Source organism: Elephas maximus, chromosome 4 (assembly GCF_024166365.1).
Source record: "Elephas maximus indicus isolate mEleMax1 chromosome 4, mEleMax1 primary haplotype, whole genome shotgun sequence".
Taxonomy (NCBI): domain Eukaryota; kingdom Metazoa; phylum Chordata; class Mammalia; order Proboscidea; family Elephantidae; genus Elephas; species Elephas maximus.
The window spans coordinates 32,893,546-32,915,726 of NC_064822.1; the positions used below are offsets into that span (position 1 = coordinate 32,893,546).

At 38.3% G+C, this 22,181-nt stretch overlaps 1 protein-coding gene across 11 annotated transcripts in view; it reads right to left on the minus strand.

Moving 5' to 3' along the window:
* The window catches only part of ARMC3 (armadillo repeat containing 3), a 136,287-nt gene that overhangs the window by 78,535 nt on the left and 35,571 nt on the right, over positions 1-22,181 (minus strand). For 8 of the 11 annotated variants that reach the window (XM_049881841.1, XM_049881838.1, XM_049881836.1 and 5 more), the window contains 3 exons: positions 17,072-17,140; positions 16,484-16,659; positions 13,901-14,095 (listed from right to left, as the gene is read on the minus strand). In XM_049881841.1, coding sequence (XP_049737798.1) covers positions 13,901-14,095; positions 16,484-16,659; positions 17,072-17,140 — 440 coding nt within the window. Of the gene's footprint in view, positions 1-1,264; positions 1,326-12,264; positions 12,451-13,900; positions 14,096-16,483; positions 16,660-17,071; positions 17,141-18,610; positions 18,797-22,181 lie in introns of those variants that run through there. The other 3 variants (XM_049881842.1, XM_049881846.1, XM_049881847.1) reach the window with 3 other exon arrangements.

Consider the following 22,181-nt stretch of genomic DNA (forward strand, 5'->3'; position numbering starts at 1 on the left):
TGAGAACCAAAAAACCAAACCCATTGCCGTTGAGTCAATTCTAACTCACAGAGACCCTATAGAACAGAGTAGAACTGCCCCATCAGGTTTCTAAGGAGCTCCTGGTGGATTTGAACTGCCGACTTTTTGGTTAGCAGCCATAGCACTTAACCACTATGCCACCAGAGTTTCTGAAAATAAGAGAGTTCCACTAATAAATCATGAATTTGGAAGAATTTCTGAAATGCAGAAAGATTTAGCCTCATGGAGAAAACACAGTCTGAAGCATGTGTATAAACACGTGCATGAGGAAACAGTTATAGAAGTAGAAGCAGTTACAGAGGTTGCTCCAAGGTCAGAATCAGTGGATGAAAGGAGAGGGAGGGGAACATGAGGCAATCATCAGGATGATCATTTGAGAACCATATTGGGAGCACACAGCAGCTTAGCCCTTCCTGCCTCCCTATTCCTCTACAGTGGACAGCAGAGAGGATAACAAGAAGCTAAATCAGAGAGTGTGAACACCTGGCTGGGAAGATACAAAGTGACCCAGATAGCCAGTGATGCCAGGAGGAATGCGGAGTCCCACTTCTAGAAAATAAGCTCCTGGCGCACCCCACTGCACATAATCCTGTTCCATGATAATAATAACTGGAGCTAAGTCCCTGTGAGTTTCTATGTGTAGACAAATGGGAATTATCAAACACAAAGATAGCAGACAGACAACAATCAGCAAATATTATTGTAAACCCAAAAGAGTTAATAAAGAGAACAAAATTTTAAAATAAGTGTAACATATCCTAGAGGGATTCAAGGGGCTCTTATTTTATCCAAAGAAAGAATCAATTAGAAATCTCAGAAATGAAAAATATTTATAGAAATAAAAATTTCAAGAGATGACTGAATAGTAGAATGAACAGAGCTTTAATATAAAATAGTGAGCTGAAAGATATTGTCCAAGGATTCTCCAAGAATGCAAGCCAAAGGGCAAATGGAGAGTATAAGAGAACAGTATAAAAATATGGAGAATATATTTGGAAGGTCCAACATCCTTATAAAAGCAATTCTAAAAAGAATGAAAAAAAATAATCAAAAGAAATCATTCAAACTATATTGCGCAAGTGAAAAAACCCTCAGTGTAAAAGAATCCAGCATGTACCAAGCAGGATGAATAATTAAAAAAAAAAAAAAGCTACATCTTGATAGGTCATGAGGAAATTTCAAAACACCAAAGATACAAAGCCAATACTGAAAGCTCCCATAGAGAAAGAAATAATTTACTTACACAGGAACTAAGATCAGACTGGCATCAGAATTCCTCTTGGGAACAACAGATGATATAAAGCAATTTCTTCATAGTTCCAAAGGAAAAAAAAAAAAAATTATGTTCCTGGCCAAAATAGCACTTAAGTAGAAAAGTAAAATTAAGATTATTTTTGAACATGAAAGCATTTAAAGTTTAGTCACATACTCTCTTTAAAATAAATAACATAGGATATACTTCAGAAAAAATAAATCCAAGAAAGAAGAACATATAGGATATAATAAACAATGGTGAGTAAAGAAACCGTTAGTCTAAATACATTTATGCATAATGTAAGAAAAATAAATAATAACCTGGAACTAAAACTCCAGATGATTTTAATGGGGAGAATGGTAGAGTCAAAGGATAAAAAACTGGCACATTGTTGTTTCTGAGAAAAAGAAAACCCATAATATTTAATAATGACAAAGGTATAATTCAACAAAAAGTTATAGTACTCTTAAAACCTTATACTTCTAACAAAAAGTTTGAACTGATTGAACTACAAGGAGAAATGGACTAATCTATGATCAGAGAATGTCAAAGATGAAGAAAAAAAATCACTGAGGTGGAGCCAACATGGCATCCTAGACAGACACATCATGCTGTCCCTCTACAGCAAAGACCCAAAAAACTAAGTAAAACAGATACAAATGTCAGTCCTGGAAGCCTGATCATCAAATGAAAGGATAAAGAGCTAGATCAAACACTAGATGGAAGAAGAACTGAAGGAATACAAAGAACGAGGAGAGATGTCCCCTGCCAACTAACACGGCACAGTGTCACCATCTTGGAGCATAGCCAGCAACGACCCCAGACAGGGAGTATAGGAAGGCAACTTCACCAAGCTCCCAACAGGAGACAGAGCACCCGGTAATCAGAGAAACACGTTTTCCCAACCTTCACCCTTTTGCCCCATATGCTACCTGCATCTCTTCCTGCCAGGCCATGCCACACCGCCTTGGGTAGAAAGCCACTGGCCTGTTACCACCCTTGGTCTGCCCCACCTCCACCTGCTGGCTCTTACCATGCCATTTGTTCCCTTTCCTTTTTTTTTTCTTTCTTCCTGTCACCTAGCCTGGCACCCCAACTTTACCCCTTCTTGCCGGGCCATGCCACAACAGCTTAGCTAGAGGGCTACTGGCCCACTGCTACGCTGTGTCCCCCTAGCCCCCATGTGCCAGCTCCCACCGTGTCATTTCTTCCCCTTTCTTCCTTTTCTTTCTCCCACCCACCTAGCCCCATATGCCACCTCTACCTCTTCCTACCAGGCCACGCAGCATCACTGAGGGTACAGAGCCACCAGTCCACTGCTGCATGGGTCCCCACTGCCCCGGCCAGCTGGGTCCTGCCACAGCATTCTTTCCCCTTCATTCCTTTTCTTTCTCCTTCCCACCTAGCCCCATGAACCACCTTTGCCCCTTCCAGCCAGGCCATGCCACACTGCTGTAATTAGAGAGCCACTAGCCCACTGCCTCCCTGAGTCCACCCCACCCCCACCTGTCAGCTCCCCTTTGCACCATTTTTTTCTTTTCCCTTTTTTCCTTTTCTTTCTCCCTCCCACCAAGCCCTGTACTCCACCTCCAACCCTTCCTGCAACCCCCTGCCATGTCACCACAGCTAGAGAGTCACTGGCCTGCTGCCACTTTGAGTCCACCTTGCCCCCACCTGCCAGCTCTCACTGTGCTGCCATTTTTTTTTTGCTTCATTTTCTTTCTCTTCTTCCTTTTCTCTCCCCCTCCCACCTAGCCCTATACATCACCTCCCCTCCTTTCCACTGAACCTCAGGCCCTCTCCGCACCCAATTGCCAGACCCCACCACACAGCCAATTTTTTAAATTTATTTAAAATTTTTTCTCTTTCTTCCTTTTCTTTCTTTCTCCCATCTACCCCTGTACATCACTTTCCTGCCTCCCCGCTGGACTCCGCCATGCAAATGCAAGTAGAAAGCCACCAGTGATCCAACCTGACACTGCCCTAGGTCCACCCCACCCCCACCCATGGCCCTAACCACACTGGCAATTTTTTCCTTTTTTTTTTTTCTTTTCTTTCTCCCTCCCACTTAGCCCAGTACATCAACTCCCCTGCATTCCCACAAGCCTGCAGGTCTGTCCTACCCCCACTTACCAGCCTCTGCTGCACTGTCATTTTTTTCTTTTTTCCTTTCTCCCTCCCACCTAGCCCCATTTACCACACCCCTCTCGCTGCTCCAGACAGAGTGCCAAAGGCACACTGGCCCATCGCTGCCCCAGGTCCACCCCAGTCCCACCAGCCAACTCCCACCACACCACCATTTATCTTATTCTTTTTTTCTTTCTACCTCCCCCATGACCCCATACTCCACCTCCCACTCCTTCCTGCTGGCCCTAGGTCCACACCACCCCCACTCACAGCTATTTTTTTTTTCTGTTTTCTCTCTCTTTTATTTCTTCTCGCAATGTACAGCCGTATGCCACCGCCCCTCCTACTGGCCCTCACTGAGCAGCTGTGGCTGCAGCGTCCCTGGTGATCAGGCCTTCTACTACACTGGGCCAGCATTGCCCCTCTCCTCCTGCCACTTGACCAGGTTCTGAGCAGTGGGAAGCGAGACCATATCACTCCCCATCCAACACACCCACCTATCTGGAAAGGGGCTCTGAACACTCCCACACTGTTGGACCAACAGCAGGAGGTATGCAGAGTCTGCCCAGTCTGCCCTCAGCCACGTCGCCAAACCAGTGCACTTCAAAATGAGCTTGCTCTGCCTCCTTCTGCCCTACCCACCCAGACAGGGTGTTGAGAGCTATTGTGCTCACAGATGAGCAAGCAGCAAAGCACACCTGGCCCAACAGCCCTGACATATCAAAATAAAACAAAGAAGCAGGACAAAACAAACAAACATACAATCAATAAATAAAGAAAATCACACCTTAATGTCTTGGAGACAGCAGGCAGTACCAAAACATATAAAAAAGGAGGACAAAATGGCTTCAGCAAGTGACCAAAATAAAGAATCAGGTGACCTTCCAATAAAAGAAAAAGCAATGGAACTACCTGATACAGAATTCAAAAGATTTATATTTCGGGCTCTCCAAGAGATTAGGAAAGAGAAAGACATCAAGGAAAACACACACACAAACAAGGAAAACAGACAAAATCCTGGAGAACACAGACAAAACCAACAAAAACATAGCCAAAATCAAGGAAAACACAGACAAAACAATAATTCAGGAAAATAATACAGGAACAAAATGTCAAAAGAAAAAACAATTAGAAATCATACAAAATCAGCAACTAGAAATCCAAAAGATAAACAAGAAAATTCCAGAAACAGACAACTCATAGAAGGTTTTATGAGCAAATTTGAAAAAATGTAAGACAGAATCAGCAAGACTGAAGACAAATCGTAGACATCACTTTGAGGAAAAATCAAAGAAAAGAATAAGAAAAATGAAGAAAACGTAAGAATCGTGTGGGACATAATGAAGAGCAAAAATTTGCATGTGATCGGAGTTCCAGAACAGGGGTAGAAAACAGAAAACACAGAGGAGATTGTTGAAGATTTGCTGGCAGAAAACTTCCCAACTATCATGAAAGATGAAAAGCTGACCATCCAAAAAGCTCAACGAACCCCATATAGGATAGACACCAAAAGAGAGTCACCAAGACATATCACAATCAAAGACAAAGACAAAGAAAAAATCCTGAGAGCAGCTCAAGAAAAAGTCACTTACAAAGGGGAAACAGTAAGACCAAGTTCCAATTACTTAGCAGCAATTAGGCAGAGAAGAAGGCAATGGGATGACATATAAAACCATGAAAGAAAAAAAAACACCAACTAAGAATAATATACCTGGCAAAACTCTCTCTCAAATATAATGGGGAAATTAGCACATTTCCAGGTAAACAGAAGTTAAGGGATTTGTGAAAACCAAACCAAACTTACAAGAAATAATAAAGGGAGTCCTTTGGTTTTTTTTTTTTTTTTGGTTAGAGAACCAACAACAACCAGGGTCTAGAACATAGGACAGCATTAGCCAGATACCAACATAGGTAAAGAATTCTCAATAATAAAACAAAGGCCAGAAGACTTAAAACAGGGAAACAGAACTGTCCATCTGTAAATGACAACAATGTCAAAACAATAAAAGGGGGGAATAAATGGTGTAGTATAGAACGTCCAAATGGAGAGGAAGTCAAAGTGATATCATGTTGTAAAACACCAGTTCAAACTTAGGAAGATATGGGTAAATTTCAAGGTAACCACAGAGAAAGTTAACAAGACTACTCATACGAATAAAAAAGAAGAAAAACATAAAATCTCAGTAAATACAAAATGTATAAAAAAGAAAGAAAAGAAACACAGCAGAAGAAAGTAAGAGGAACAAAGAAAATGTCAGCATCACAAAAAAAATCACACCAATTTGACAGCAATAAACTCATACGTATCGATAATCACACTGAATGTAAATGGCTTAAATGCACCTGTTGAGAGAGAGTGGCAGGATGGATAAAAAAGCAAGATCCATCCATATGCTGTCTACAAGAGACACACCTTAGACACAAAGACATAAACATATTAAAAATAAAAGCGTGGACAAATATATCCAGCAAACACTAACCAAAAAAGGGCAGGAGTGACAATACTCAGATAAAATAGACTATAATGCAAAAACAACCATAAAGGACAATGAAGGACATTATATAATGATTAATGGGGCAATCCATCAAGAAGACATGACAATAAATATCTACACAGAGCTCCAAAATACATAAAACAAAGTCTAACAGCACTGAAAAGAGAAACAGACAGTTCCACAACACAACACTACACTCTTGGTAAAGGACAGAACATTTAGAAAGAAGCTCAGTAAAGATACAGAAGATCTAAAGGCCAAAATCAACCAACTTGACCTCATAGATATATACAGAACACTCCACCCAACAGCAGCAAAGTACTCATTCTTTTCCAATACACATTTTAAGCCACAAAGCAGCCTTCAATAAAATCTAAAACATCAAAATAACACAAAATATTCTGATCACAATGCCATGAAAGTAGAAATCAGTAACAGAAAGAACAAGGAAAAAAATCAGATACATGGAAACTGAGTGACACCTTGCTTAAAAATGAATGGGTAACAGAAGAAATCAAAGAGGGAATAAAAAAATTTCTAGAATCAATAAGAATGAAAACATATACCAAATCCTTTGCAACACAGCAAAGGCAGTGATAAGATGTCAATTTATAGGAAAAAAAAATGCACACATCAAAAAAGAACAGACCAAAATCAAAATGTTAGCACTACGACTCAAACAAATAGAAAGAGGACATTAAGAGAAGCCCACAGCCACCTGAAGAAAGGAAATAATAAAAATTAGAGCAGAAATAAACGTGATAGAAAACAGAAAAACAATAGAAAGAATCAACAAGACCAAAAGTTGGTTCTTTGAAAAGATCGACAAAATCGACAAACCATTGGCCAAACTGACAAAAGAAAAACAGAAAATGAAGCAAATAAACCAATTAAGAAATGAGATTTACAACAGACCCAACTAAAATTAAAAGGACCATTAGAGAAAACTATGAAAAACTATACTCCAACAAATTTGAGAACTTAGAGGAAATGGGCAAATTTCTAGAAACACAATACTTACCGAAACTAACACAAGCTGAGACAGCAAATCTTAACAAACTCATAACAAGAGAAGAGGTCTAAGACGTAATTTAAAACTCCCAACAAAACAAAAGCCCTGGCCCAGATGGCTTAATTTTCTCCAAACATTCAGAGAATATTGGAGTACTACTCAAACAATTTCATAGCATAGAAAAGGAATACTCCTGAATTCATTCTATGAAGACAGCATAATCCTGATACCAAAGCTGGTCAAAGACACTGCAAAAGAAGAAAATTACAGACCAATATCTCTCATGAACATAGATGCAAAAATTCTCAACAAAATTCTAGCCAGTAGAATTCAGCTATTTATTAAAAGAAAGAAAACACCACAACCAAGTGGGATTCATAACAGGTATGCAAGGATGGTTCAACATTAGAAAATCAATCAGTGTAATCCACCACATAAATAGGACAAAAGAAAATCACACGATCATTTCAATCTATGCAGAAAAGGCATTTGATGAAGTCCAATACCCATTCCTGACAAAAACTCTCAATAAAACAGGAATAGAAGGAAATTCCTCAGCATAACAAAAGGCATCTGTAGGAAACCAAGAGCCAATACCATTCTCAACACAGAGAAGCTGAAAGCATTCCCCATGAGCATGGGAAAAAGATGGATGCCCTTTATCACCACTCCTATGTAACACTGTGCTGTAAGTCAGTGAGAGCAATAAAGGACTAAAAAGAAATAAAGCACATCCAAATTGGAAAGGAAGAAGTAAAACTATCCCTGTTCATAGATGATATGATCCTATACATAGCAAACCCCAAAGATTCCACAAGAAAACTATCGAAACTAATAGAAAGATTCAGCAGAGTAGCAGATTACAAGATCAGCATACTAAAGTTAGTTGGATTCCTATACACCAACAAAGAGAACTTTGAAAAGGAAATCAGGAAAACAATACCGTTTACAAGAGACCCTAAAAAGATAAAATACTTAGGAATAGATCTAACCAGGGATGTAAAAGACCTGTGCAAAGAAAACTACAGAATGCTATTGCAAGAAACCAAAAGAAACCTACATAAATGGAAAAACATATCATCCTCATGGATAGGAAGGCTCAGCATTGTGAAAATGTTTATCCAACCCAAAGCGATCTACAGATATAATGCAATCCTGATCCCTTCTTTAACAAGAATGCTGCTGGTATTTGGATTAGGACTGCATTTCACCAACTTTATATGGCAAGGTGAGAGGTCCCAGATAAGCAAAGCATTACTGAAGAAAAAGAACAAAGTCGGAGGACTGGCACTACTTGATCTCAGAGCCTACTATACAGCCACAGTAGTCAAAAGAGCCTGGTACCGGTACAATGACAGACACATAGACCAAAGGAACAGAATGGAGAACCCAGATGTAAATCCATCCATTTATGGTCAGCTGATCTTTGACAAAGGACCAAAGTTAATTAAATGGCAAAAAGACAGTCTTTTTAACAAATGGTGCTGGCATAACTGGATGTCTGTCTGTAAAAAAAATGAAACTGAACCCATAGCTCACACCATACACAAAAACTAATTCAAAATGGATCAAAGACCTAAATATAAAACTTAAAATGATGAAGATCATGGAAGAAAAAATAGGGACAACACTAGGGGCCCTAATACGTGGCATAAAGAGAATACAAACCATAATTAACAGTGCACAAATGCCAGAAGATAAACTGGATAACTGGGAAATCCTAAAAAATTAAACACATGGTCATCAAAAAACTTCACAAGAGTAAAAAGGGAACCTACAAACTGGGGAAAAAAATTTTGGCTACAACATAACTGACAAGGGTCTAATTGCTAAAGTCTATAGAAAATTTCAACACCTTGATAACAAAAAGACAAATAATCTAATAACAAAATGGGCGTATGAGCAGACACTTCACCAAAGAAGACTCAGGCTGCTAACAGACACATGAGGAAATGCTGGTGATCATTAACCATCAGTGAAGTATATATCAAAACTACAATAAGATACCATCTTACCCTGACATTACTGGCATGAATCAAAATAACAGAAAATAACAAATGCTGGAGAAGCTGTGGAGAGACTGGAACTCTTATGCTAGTGAGAATGTAAAATGGTACAACCACTATGGAAAATGATATGGTGCCTCCTTAAAAAGCTAGAAATAGAAATATCATACAATCCATCAATCTCACTTGTAGGAATACATCCTACAGAAATAAGAACCATCACACAAATAGACATATGCACACGTATGTTCATCGCAGCGTTATTCATAAAAGCAAAAGGATGAGAACAACCTAAGTGCCTATCAACACATGAATGGATAAACAAATTACAGTGCTCACATACAATGGAATACTACACAATGATAAAGAACAATGATGAATCTGGGAAACATCTCACAATGTGGATGAATCTGGAAAGCATTATGCTGAGTGAAATACGTCAACCACAAAAGGACAAACTTTGCATGAGACCAGTATTATAAAAACCCAAGAAAAGTTTACACACAGAAAAACATAATCTTTGATGGTTACGAGGGAGGAAAGGGGTAGGGATGGGAAGTCACTAGCTAGATAATACAAGTGGTAACTCTGGTGAAGGGAAAGACAACACACAGTATAGGAGAAGTCAGAACGACCCAACCAAGGCAAAGTCATAGAAGCTTCATAGACACAAACTCCTCAAGGTACTGAGGTACTGTGGCTGAGGGATGGCGACCATAGTGTCCGGGGACATTTAGGTCAATTAGCATAACACAGTTCATAAAGAAAGTGTTCTAAATCCTACTTTGGCGAGCAGCGTCTGGGGTCTTAAAAGTCTGCGAGTGGCCATCTAAGATACATCTATTTGTCCCAATGCATCTGGAGCAAAGGAGAATGAAGAAAACCAAAAACTCTAGGAAAATATTAGCCCAAAGGACTAATGGACCTCATGAACCACATCCTCCTCTAGCCTAAATCCAGAACAACTAGATGGTGCCCCGTTACCACCATTAACCACTCTGACAGGAATCAGAATAGAGAGTCCCAAACTGAACAAGAAGAAAATGTAGAACAAAATTCAAATTCCTAAAAAAGACTGGACTTACTAGTCTGGCAGAGACTGGAGGAACCCCAAGACTATGTGCCCCAGACATCTTGCTAACTCAGAACTGAAGCCACTCCTGAAGTCTGCCTTTCAGCCAAAGATTACACAGGCCTATGAAACAAACAGTAACACATGTGAAGAACGTGCTTCTTAGTCCAATCAAGTATAGGAAACCAAATGGACAACAACTGTCCAAAACCAAAGATGAGAAGGCAGGAAGGGACAGGAAAACTGGATGAATGGACATGGAGAACCCAGGGTAGAAAGGGAAAGGGGGAGAGTGCCGACACATTGTGCGGATTGCAATCAATGTCACAAAATAATTTGTGTGTAGGTTTTTGAATGAAAAACTAATTTGCACTGTAAACATTCAACTAAAACACAGTAATTAAAAAAAAAAATCATTACTGTTTCCAGAAAGGATTAAACAGATGACCTGAAAAATAAAGAAATTCAGATTATTTTAAGAGTTCTCATTGTACAACTGGATGCAGAAAACAATGTAGCAGAACTTTGAATGTTCAGAGGGAAAATGACTATGCTCAGACAAAATGTCATTCAGAGAAGGTGGCAAAATAAAGACATTTTGCAAAATGAAAAGTAAATCCAAAATAGATTGATGAGCTAAAACAAGCAGAGGTAATCAAATGTAATACAGTCACAGATTCTCATTCATATTATAACTTAAAAGAAGAGAAAAATATGGCAACCACCAACGACTGCCCTGACAGGGAACACAACAGAGAGTCCCCGATGAAGGAGGAGAAAAAAGTGGGACACACACCTCAAATTCTACTGAAAAGACCAGACTTAATGGTCTGAATGAGACCGGAGGGACCCCAGAGGTCATGGCCCCCGGACTCTGTTAGCCCAAAACTAAAACCATTCTTGAAGCCAACTCTTCAGACAAAGATTAGACTGGACTATAAAACATAAAATGATACTGTGAGGAGTGTGCTCCTTAGCTCAAGTAGACACATGAGACTACGTGGGCAGCTCCTGTCTGGAGGTGAGATGAGAAGGCAGAGAGGGACAGGAACTGATTGAATGGACACGGGAAATACAGGGTGAAGAAAAGGAGTGTGCTGTCACATTGTAGGGAGAGCAACTAGGGTCACATAACAATGTGTGTGTAAGTTTTTGTATGAGAAACTGACCTGATTTGTAAACTTTCACTTTAAACACAATACAAAAAAAAAGAGGAAAATATCTATATCTTTTTTTTTTTTTTAATCTTTTCATAGAAAAGAAAATCTGAATGGACAAAAAAGAAAGAAGAAAAGTTCTCAGTCCAGTTGTTACTAGGGAAATAGATATCAACAAAAATGATGCCTCTCCATCTTTATATTGGCAAAACTTTATAAAAAGACCAATAATATCCAGTATTGGAAAGCAGGCAAGGAAGCAGTTGCTTTCAAATATGACTGGTGGGAATATCAATTAGAAAATCTAATTTAGTATACTACTTGGCATTGTATACAAACATTCAAAATGTGTTTAATTTTTAATTCTGTAACTGCTCTTTGAGTGTATATTCTAGAGGAATTCTCATATAGGTGCACAAAGTATTAAACCAAAAAAGAAAAAAAAACAAAGCCAATCCAGCCAAGTCAATTCTGACTCATAGTGACCCTATAGGACAGAGTAGAACTGCACACAGGGTTTTAAAGGGGCGGCTGGTGGATTCGAACAGCTGACCTTTTGGTTAAAAGTCTGAGCTTTTAACTACTGTGTCACTGTGCAGCAAAAAATGTTATAGCAAAAAATACATAAAATATATAAATACATATTTATATATTAGAATTAATTTATATTAAAATTAAAAAGTACATTCAATTAATTCTATATATCTTTATAGAGAAATATAATTAATTTATGTTCACAAAATATATAAAAATACAGCAAAAAGTGTTAACAACCTGCAGGCCCATCAACAGGATAAAGGAGAAATAAATATAGCTAATACAATGAACAATTTTTAGTCACTTTTAAAGAAAATGAGACACTTCCATACGTACCAACATGAAAAGTTCTCCAAGGAACAATAAGTGAAAAAATGCAAGTTGTAGAACAGCATGTATAGTATGATCCTATTTATTTGAAAAAAAAAAAGGATGGATCCTATATATTTGCGTATGTACATATATGTAGACAAATAAGATGATCAGAAAGGATAAAAAAAGGATGGATCCTATATATTTGCGTATGTACATATATGTAGACAAATAAGATGATCAGAAAGGATACGTAACAATAATAGTTACCTCTGAGAAGAGGAGGGGAGTCCTAAGTGGGGATGGAAGGAAGTACTTTCTCTTTTCACTCCCTATTTCTGTATTATTTGAATTTTTCCAACTACGATGCGTGCATTAGTTGTGAAAAAAGTTTCTGCTCTTATATTTCCTAGCTCTGTGACGACATGCAGTTATTTAAACTCTCTGAGCCTCATTTTTCTCATCTGTAATATGAGAGTAATGATATAATAATAATTACATTATTATTTCAATTTTATTATGTCATGAATCCCATTTTACAACTGAGAAAACTGATTATTATCACATTTTTCAAAGGATAGTTTTGATGATTTAATAAAATTACATAAATGCAAAATATCCACACAATGTCTGCCATATAATAGATGTTCCCTGGCCTGAGTAGAAGAAGACAGGTGAAATGTCAGACAGGTGAGAATACCGTGACATATCACAGAAACCTGGGTTCAATCCTGCAGTTAATCATTCTATCTATGGCAACAGGGCAAATTAAGGAACCTCAAAGTTTCAGTTTCCACTTAAAAAAATAAGTTAAAAGTATGCACTTTACAGTGTTATTGGAATTCTATATCACAAACATAAAATGTCTAACATAGCATTTGGCACATAGGAGAGGACCAACAAATCCCAGCTGGCTAGGTATACAGGGCTCTCAAGCACACTTGGCAATTAGCGCCCTTTCAGGGTCTACCTTACTTTATTTTCCTGGTTGTGCACTGTTAAGACCTGAGGTTTTATTCTTAAAAAAAGAATGTAATTACTGGGTAATTTAAAACTAAATATAAAGTTGTTATTCAGAGATATGGCTCCCTTCAATCTGTCCCTATTTTCTGAATTTTTGAAAGTCCTAAGAGTAGATCTCTGTTGTAAGAGTTAATTTATTAAACTTTTAAATTACGGGCGAGTGGATCTGAAAACAACTCATCTACTTCCCGTTTTGTTCTGTAGTTAAGACACTGGACACTTTCAGGAGCTATCAGAACCACTTCGAGTCAACAAGTGGTATTCAGTAAGGTACCAGATTAGTTTTTGTAACCGGTAACAAGGCATACACATTCTTGGTGTCTAATTCATTCCTAAGAAACATACTAGCTAGTACGGAAATTGGCTCCAATGTTTCTCAAAATATGTCTAGGAGATAAATTATTCTTCTTGCTTTACTCCAGAGAAAACCAAGGCAGCCAAAAGTTCAAACACTAAGGCTAGGTATTTCAGGAAATCATGAGGAAGGTCAGAGACATGAATTTTAAAATCTTAAATCTTCTAAAGCAGATGAGTCGATTCCAACTGATAACAACCCTGCACCTTAGGGTTTCCAAGGAGTGCCTAGTGGATTCAAACTGCTGACCTTTTGATTAACAGCCAAACTCTTAACCGCTAAGCCACCAGGGTTCCCCTTAAAGCAGAAGGAGGCTTTAGTAATTTATAATATCCTTCCCAATTAGTCTAATTTAATCAAGTGGATAAGCTTTATGTAGCAGTAAGCAAATTAGTCCACTGTATTTTATACTTAATATTATGCTTAAATACAATAAAATTTCATTTAAAAAATACTCTAGAAATCACACTTTATAGCAACATTTAGATACATTTTTATCACAGATAGCTGAATGAATGTTACAAATACCTTAGTTTCTAGGATCTTAATAAGTGGGTCCAATCCTTGATTGTCTCTTAGCATTGCTCTGGACTCCTTATCATTTGTAATAACACCTAAGGTTTTGAGAGCCAACAACTGAATAATTGGATATTCTGACTTTAGGAGATCTAATATAGAGGGGATTGCATTTAGCTCTTGAAGTGTAGCCCGACACTGGAAATCCTGCAATGAAATACAAATGATCAAATAAGTAATTTTTTAGGCAAAATGCACTCTCTCAAGAATAGAGAAATTCTATTTTCTAACAAATAACGGCATGTTTTAATTTTTCCATTTTTTGTTCCAAAAACTATGCAAACCCTCAATCGACGCACCAGAATATTCACTTTAGCTGTGTAGACATTGTCAACAACAATAAATACACATGATCTATGACTTTCGTAGCATCTATTATTTATTATATTAAAAATTCCTATTTCTATAAATGCCATTACAATAACATCTATGCATAATAAAATTCTTTTCACACTGTTTGATATTCTATTACAAATAATATTTGATAAAATGAAATGACAGTATCAATTCCTTATTATCTCCATTGAAACGGACTGTTTATGAAATGTTTATATGCACGCAGTGCTGTTTGCAGGCTTTGTGCATGCAAATTTACAGCACGTTTAGTTCAGATACATGACCTTTATTTAAGACATTTACAGTCTCAAGGGGTTGTTGTAGTCTAGACAAGTTATTCTGCATTTTGTGTCTATAATTCTCTGTGTGTTTGGTGTGTGTGTGTGTGTGGAGGGGCTGGTTAGGGTGAAGAGTGGAGAAAACAAGGCAAAAAGCCATGTCACTGTTGTGACGTGCTGTTGAGTCGACTCCAACTCATAGTGACCTTATAGCCATAAAAACCCCAAAACTTTGACTGCTAAATCATGCACTTTTAATCAAAACTTACTAGATGGTATGAGAACATAAATTAAAAATAGTAGCCCTGGTGTCACAGTTAAGAGCTACGGCGAGCTACAGCTGCTAACTAAAAGGTTGGTGGTTCGAGTCCAACAGCTGCTCCTTGGAAACTCTATGGGGCAGTTCGATTCCAACTCAACAACAAGGGTTTTGCTTTTTTTTTTTGGTATTATAGATGACTACTGGGCCCTACTTACAGCTTAGTTTTATCCTGTCTATCTTCAAGTGACTCCTAATATTCAACTTCCTTTAGACATAAAAATTGTACATTAACCAGTATTTCTGCTATTAACTAGTAATCGTGGAGCCAATTCTTCTCATTTCTGCTTCATAAAAAATTTAGAGGAATATACTTACAAAGTGTTTTTGGGATTAACAAGATAAACACATTAGAACAGCATTTAGGCTTGTTGGGTGAAGTAAAGCCTACGTACGCAACCAGTGAAGGGAAATTGAGCTGGCTTTGTCGGAATTGACTCCAGGGCAGTGGGTTTGGTTTTTTTTGTTTGATTTAGTCTCTTGTTGAGGTTGTCTCTTTAGGGAGGAGCCCTGCGGGTAAAGCCAGGGAGTGTAGAATGAAGTGGCAATGATGTGCTAAGGCCAGAAATTTAGGCTTTTGCTTCTTTTTGACATAAATCCATTTGTCGCTCTGCCTAGATACATTATCTAGATATTTTTGCTTCTCAATTAACTCTCTTCCTCTTCCTCATGGTTGCTTCAAGATCTCTTCCTTTCACACATTAACTGACAGTAATTTAAAATGCTGTTTTGTATTTTCTGCTGATCCCTGGGTGGCAAAAATTGTTAAGAGCTCAACTACTAGCTGAAAAGTTGGCAGTTCGGACCCACCCTGAAAGGTCACAGCCTTGAAAATCCTATGGAGCGGTTCTACTCTGCACCCATGGGGTCGCCGTGAATCGGAACCAACGGCAACTAACAACTACTACAAAGCTTATCAAGTGTGTGTGGTATTTGTTAAAGAGCCTGAGCAGGATAAGAAGCAGAGGAGGCTGTCCAAAGTGTCAGGTGACTGTTGAGGGTGTGAAGGTGTATGTGTCGGCTCAAGGGACGAGGAGGAAGAGGACAGGGCAGGTGAGCAGGGGAGAAGGTGGGCAGTTTCTTTCTGTTACAAAGGAAAAAGTACAGGGCTTTTTTTTTTTTCTTTTGTACTCTTGTGAGCAATGAGTTACGTTCTGCATATTCAGATCACTGTGTTTTCCCCAATAAATAGGTCTACTGTAAAATACTCCATCAAATGTGCTCCATCACCAAAGTTACATCAGCAAGTAGCTGCCCAGGTCAAACCTGGTTCAACATGAACATTAGATTTCCTGCTTCAGAAAAAGTAAATTTTACCTAGCATAACCCGATCTTAACTTGCATGCCATTCCGTCATTTTAAAATAGAAGTATGTTTCTAAAACACTCTTACATGGGAGGCAGTCACTTATAAGACATGAGAATTGAAATGTATTCACATTAAAAGTCCATTATTTTCTCTGGATGATAAATACTATCATGTAAGCACCAAGTAGAACTGATTAGTCCCAAATAGTGAGTTTTTTAAAGCTTTTTTTAAAATATGAGAAAATAAATTCTATGGCTAGCTTTTGTGAAAATTCATTTTAAAAAAACATCTTACCTGTACCAAGTTGTAAATGCATTCAATAGAATTCTTCTTTACATCAGGGTCTGGGCTACTCAGTAGTCTGATGAGTGGCTCTAATCCGCCATGTTCAAATATTTGCACTTTACTGGTATACTCTGCAGACATGTTTGCTAAACAAAGACTAGCAAACTCGTGGATAACTACTTCTTCTGTATATCAAAAACAAACAACACAAGTATGCTAAATGTTTATTCAACCACTACTTTAAAACATGCCCTGGAAACCAAAGACCCACAAATCTTTGTTAGAGGCCACTTTTTTTACAAACTCAAAATTGAGCTCCAGTTTGAGAAATTTTTAATGATAGTTCACAATTCATATTTCATAAACTATTTTCAGTTTATTCGATTTTGACTTATAGTGACCCTATAGGACAGAGTACAACTGCCCCACAGGGTTTCCAAGGAGTGGCTGGTGTATTTGAACTGCCGACCCTTTGGTTAGTAGCCATAGCTCTTAATCACTACACCACCAGGGCTCCATTTTCCAAATAACAGTTTAATTAAATGCAAAAATAAACTAGTTCCATTTTTTGGGAGAAGATGTAGGATGCAAAGTTACCTTCTGGAGCAAGCTGAGCAATAACAGAATTCATCACATCTAACTCCCTTAACAACTTTTTAACATCATCTACAAGAGAAACAGAATACTAACATTTATTATTAATGATAATGTCATTGTCTACTGAACAGTCTCTTATGAGATAGGTACTATTATTATCATATTTTACAGATAAGGAAATTGTGGCTCAAAATCACACAGCAAGTAAGTGTGGGGTCAGGCTTCATGCCCAGGGCTGACTAACTCCAGACAGACTCTAGCTTATACTCCTTGATCACTGAGCTATACTACATTCCATATCATTAGAAAAGATAGCCAAAAAAGTACAAAATGTTCCTAGAACACAAGTCAGTAAAGTCGAGTTACTGTGCTCTAAATATGTGTTTGGCTGTTAACCAAAAGGTCAGCTGTTCAAATCCACCAGCCGCTCCTTGGAAACCCTATAGGGCAATTCTGCTCTGTCCTATAGGGTCGCTATGAGTCGGAATTGACTCTACGGCAATGGGTTTGGTTTTTTGGTATACTTGAGTAAGTTTGTTATAAAGTATTATTATTTTTCATTGTTGGTTTGGGTGTATTTTTAAAATTTGATGTAAATAAAACTTGCACAGAATGCAAATACTATATTATCCCAGCCTATTTCAATTAATACATCTTGATTGCTTACATTCCATTTGAGTATTCAGAAATGCCAAAAATGCTTCAAGATAAGTATATTGACTTTTTCTAAAGTTCACTTTTATATTATGCATATTAGCCTCATTAAGGCTAACCAGGTATGCCTCTACTTCTTTCCTATCATCCTAGTCCCTCTTTTCTGAGAAATAGGCATAGACATCCCTTGAGCTCTGCAGTTTCTCTTCTTGGTCAATTATCTTCATCTGTAGGTCAAAATTAGCATTACCAGAATTTTGGAAAAGTTCACTTTGCAGCAGCTGAACAGCAGATGGTCTCTAGATGAATTCTTCCTCATTAACTGCTGGATATGCTTGGATCTTACTGGATACCTTTTCCTGAGGGACTCAGGGATATGGCTGTTTTTCAACCTGTCAAAATTTCTGCTCTCTCTGTTTCTGTTCAAAATGACTAAAAGAGATCCGGCAAAATTACACCTCACTACACATATGTGAGCAGGCTTGACGTACAAAAGAATAACTGGGCTTTGAAAGTGTACCCACCCATGGTGGAGGACATCATTTTATAGTCAATGCTCATTTCCAAAAAAAAAAAAAAAAAAGCTTTCTCCACAGGTTAAGAAATAATAGCTTTGGTATTATAATACTCAGATCATTCCAAGTGTTCAGGCCAACTATACGGAGGCGTAACCTCCAGAAAAGTGTGTTATTGTTCTCTTCTCAAGTCTATAAGCCTGGTCTGTATTGCTCTCAGAATGATGCCCATAAAGGCCACACTAAAGTTGCCTATTTTTACATGCCTGAAGAAAAATACTTCTGGGCTTTTAGCTCTCCAAGTACACTTCCCATGTGGTATACGAAATAGTCTTCCACATACTTGAAAAGTTTCTGCTGCAACACTGACCATAAGGTCAAGAAGATAGTTGCTCTGTGAACTCTCTGCTCCTCTTGTTTCTCTGCATGATCTGCCTCCACGGGGAAAGGCCGCACCACTGTGTGCAGCTTCAGGTGACATTACACCTTGGTCTGGCCCAGCAAGTTAACGTTTTCTTCAGAGGATCGCTCTGTGACATGAAATTCTCCTCTAGATCTGAATCAAGCCCAAAAGACAAATGAAGTTCACAACAGATTTAAACGATCGATCTACTAAACCGTTTTCTTATAGCTCCATAGACAATTCAGATCAACTGGCATCTCTTGTAAATCGGTGGTACAGTTGATTAACTTGTTATTCTGTTTTCAACACCAGATTGTTCATACGATTTTTATTTTCTTGAGGTCAAATCAGCAAAAATAATGTGTAAGCTGCTACTTCCATCATTTGAAACACAATATTGATCTCTGTTCCCTTTCTTTCTCAATTGAGAGTACTCTCAGATATGGCAACTGAACAGAAACTCTGACTTGTTATTGGGCCACATGAACACGTTCTAGTCAAATAATGTGACACCTACAATTTTAGGTTGTTTCAGACCTTCTGTCACCTTCATTTCCTGGGGTACCTTCATGCTATCTGTTTTCATTGCATTCTTATTCACAAGTATTTACGTGCATAATGTTGACTATCTAATTTATTGCTGACCCTATATACTCCTCCACATCCACCCATCGCTAAGATGGCAAGCTCTTCAGATTGCTTTAAGTAACATAAAGTCTAGGCTTGAGAGGCTACTTCTGCTATTCTCCTCACAAGGATCATAAGCTCTCTCTTTAGCTGACTTCATTAGATGAGTCTCTGTTGTTATGTGACCTCATCGAACTAAGTATCACATAGCAGCAGAAAGGGACGGCAGCTCCATTTTGATAAAAGTTTAACAAAGTAATTTAAATACCTGTCTTGAATGTCAGAGGCTTGGCATAAGCATGTGACTTTATCTCTCTAGCAAAAAAATAAGTAGGAATATTTGATTTGCAACTGCAAAAGGGAAAGATGGCTCTCATAGGAATCCTTTTAGCACCTGGAATTATGCCAGAACATCAGATGAATACACTATGTGCATAACAATATTATCGACTACATGAAAACCACACGAAGATACAAATTTCTGAAGATGCATCACTGATTTTAAGAAGACTGCCCACAGATGACTTAACAGTGAAGCTGCAGAGTTGCAGTTACATGTTAATTTGGAAATATGACTTTTCATCTAGATCAAATGACTAGTTTTCTAAATAATTTTGCTCATATTGTATCCCAAGTTTTCTTGGGCATGTGTGAAAAAATGAAACAATAGCTGTTACTATGTTGGCTTTACTAACAAAAGAAGAACTTCACAAGCAGTTAAGGATGTCAATTTTCTAGCTGTGTCATTAGCAAGTTCAAATAGAAAATCTGTTTAATTCCAATAATAGTTTTATTTTTTTGTCCAATTCATGGAATCGAAAGAAAGCTTTTGGAAATTCATTCATCATACCTGAAATCCGCATGCTCAGTGGAGATCTGGAAGGCCACAAAGCAGGCAGCATTTCTGCCCCACTGTCCTCAGCTTTGTGGGTGCAGACCCGGCACCCCTTTCTAGCACTGAGTCACAGTCACCAGCCAGCCTAGAGAGTGAGGTCCAGTGGGCCTAAGACACCGACCTCATTTATCACCCAAATGTAATAGAAATTCTTAGCCTTTTTGGGTCACAGGCTCCTTTTGAAGTCCATGAAACTTAACTTACAGATCGTACTCAGAAAAATTTTCAAACAACTTGGAGGGCTTCATAGGTTATAAACTCCTGATATATTTTAAAAAGGGGATAAACTACCATATTTTTGTACAAATATTGCACGCCTCTTATGTTTGCCAAGCACACCTTCCCCCATGAGGATTTTCCATGCTATGCTAATTTTTTTTTACACCAACGTGAAAAAGAATTGGCATAGCAGCACTTAACGAAAATACCTTGCAGGGTGCAGTTAGCAAACGGATGTAGAAAGCACGTGTTATCTGCAGAAAATAGGGTAAATAAAATGAATAATAGAAATTAATAACAAAAGAGAACAGGAAAAAAGTCTTGAGAACCTAGACATTAAGTTGAAAAATATAAGTGTAAGCAGAAAATTATAAACTCTCTACTCTTAAAGGAGATACGGTCTCCCCCCAAATCATTTAGGGGACCTGACTTGCATGTGCACTAATAGTAAGGACCATGAAAGATTTGGTGAATGGAAAGTTTACTAAACTATGAATAATAGAGAAAAGTTTTAACTATCAGTTATGTTACTAACCACTTGCATGACTTTGGGCAAGTAACTCAATCATTTAAGGATTTGTCTTTCCTATTTTTAAAATGGAAACCCTGATGGCGTAGTGGTTAAGTACGATGGCTGCTAACCAAAAGGTTGGCAGTTTGAATCCACCAGGCACTCCTTGGAAACTCTACGGGGCAGTTCTACTCTGTCCTATAGGATTGCTATAAGGCAGTTGCACAGGAGGTGTTGGGAAGTACATTTGGTTTTCAAATTCTGTAGTATATAAATAGCATCAAAAAAAGAATTTTTTAAACTTTTCTTGTTTTATTATAAGTACAGTCAATAAAGCACTAAAGCAGAATTATTATACAGGCAATCCCTGAGATAAATTTACAAAGGCCCCATAACACAAATAACTGCTACCTTCCTTAACTTAACTTCTCTGTGCCTCAGTGGCCTCATATGTAAAAGGCGATAATAACTCTCCTAGGGTTGTTTGTTAGGATTAAATGAATGAATGTATAAATACCACTTAGATCAGTGTCTGACACACTGTAAGTGCTATATATGTAAGTGTTAACTGCTAGTATCATAATCTATCTGGGTAAAAAAGCCACTCCCCCATGACTGCCCTCATTCTGCTGCCATCTCCAGAAGCACCCCCAAAGCCCCTGCCTTACACCACCGAAAACAAAACAAAACAAAACAAAACAAAAAACCAAACCCATTGCCATCGAGTTGATTCTGACTGATAGCGACCCTATGGACACTGTAGAACTGCCTCATAGGGTTTCCAAGGAGCAGCTGGTGGATTTGAGCTGCTGACGTTTTGGTTAGCAGCTGAGCCCTTAACCGCACCACCGGGACTCCAGCACAGACACCATTAAGGCTCCCGAAGTTGCTGCCAGAACCCCATCTACTAACAACTCCAGTTGAGTCCCGTCTGCCTACAACGCTCTGTAGGTGGGGTTGTCAGGGCACAGACACCACACCAAACTCCCCATCCCCTCCTCCTCTCATCCTCTACCCATAACTGTCTCTGAAGACACTAATGCCACAGTCTCTGCTAGACACCATGGAATAAGTAGACTCCATTGCCATCACACAAGGTCCAGGGAAAGTGGCAGGCGATGAGTGAGAAGTGAGGGGTTGCAGAAAGTAGGAGAAAAAAAATCTGTGCTTGCACTAAGGCTGAGACTAGGGTAAGAGGAGAAAATTGGAATGATTTTAGACACATACCATGATAGCCAAAAAAACCAAACCCATTGTCGTCAAGTTGATTCCAACTCATAGGGACA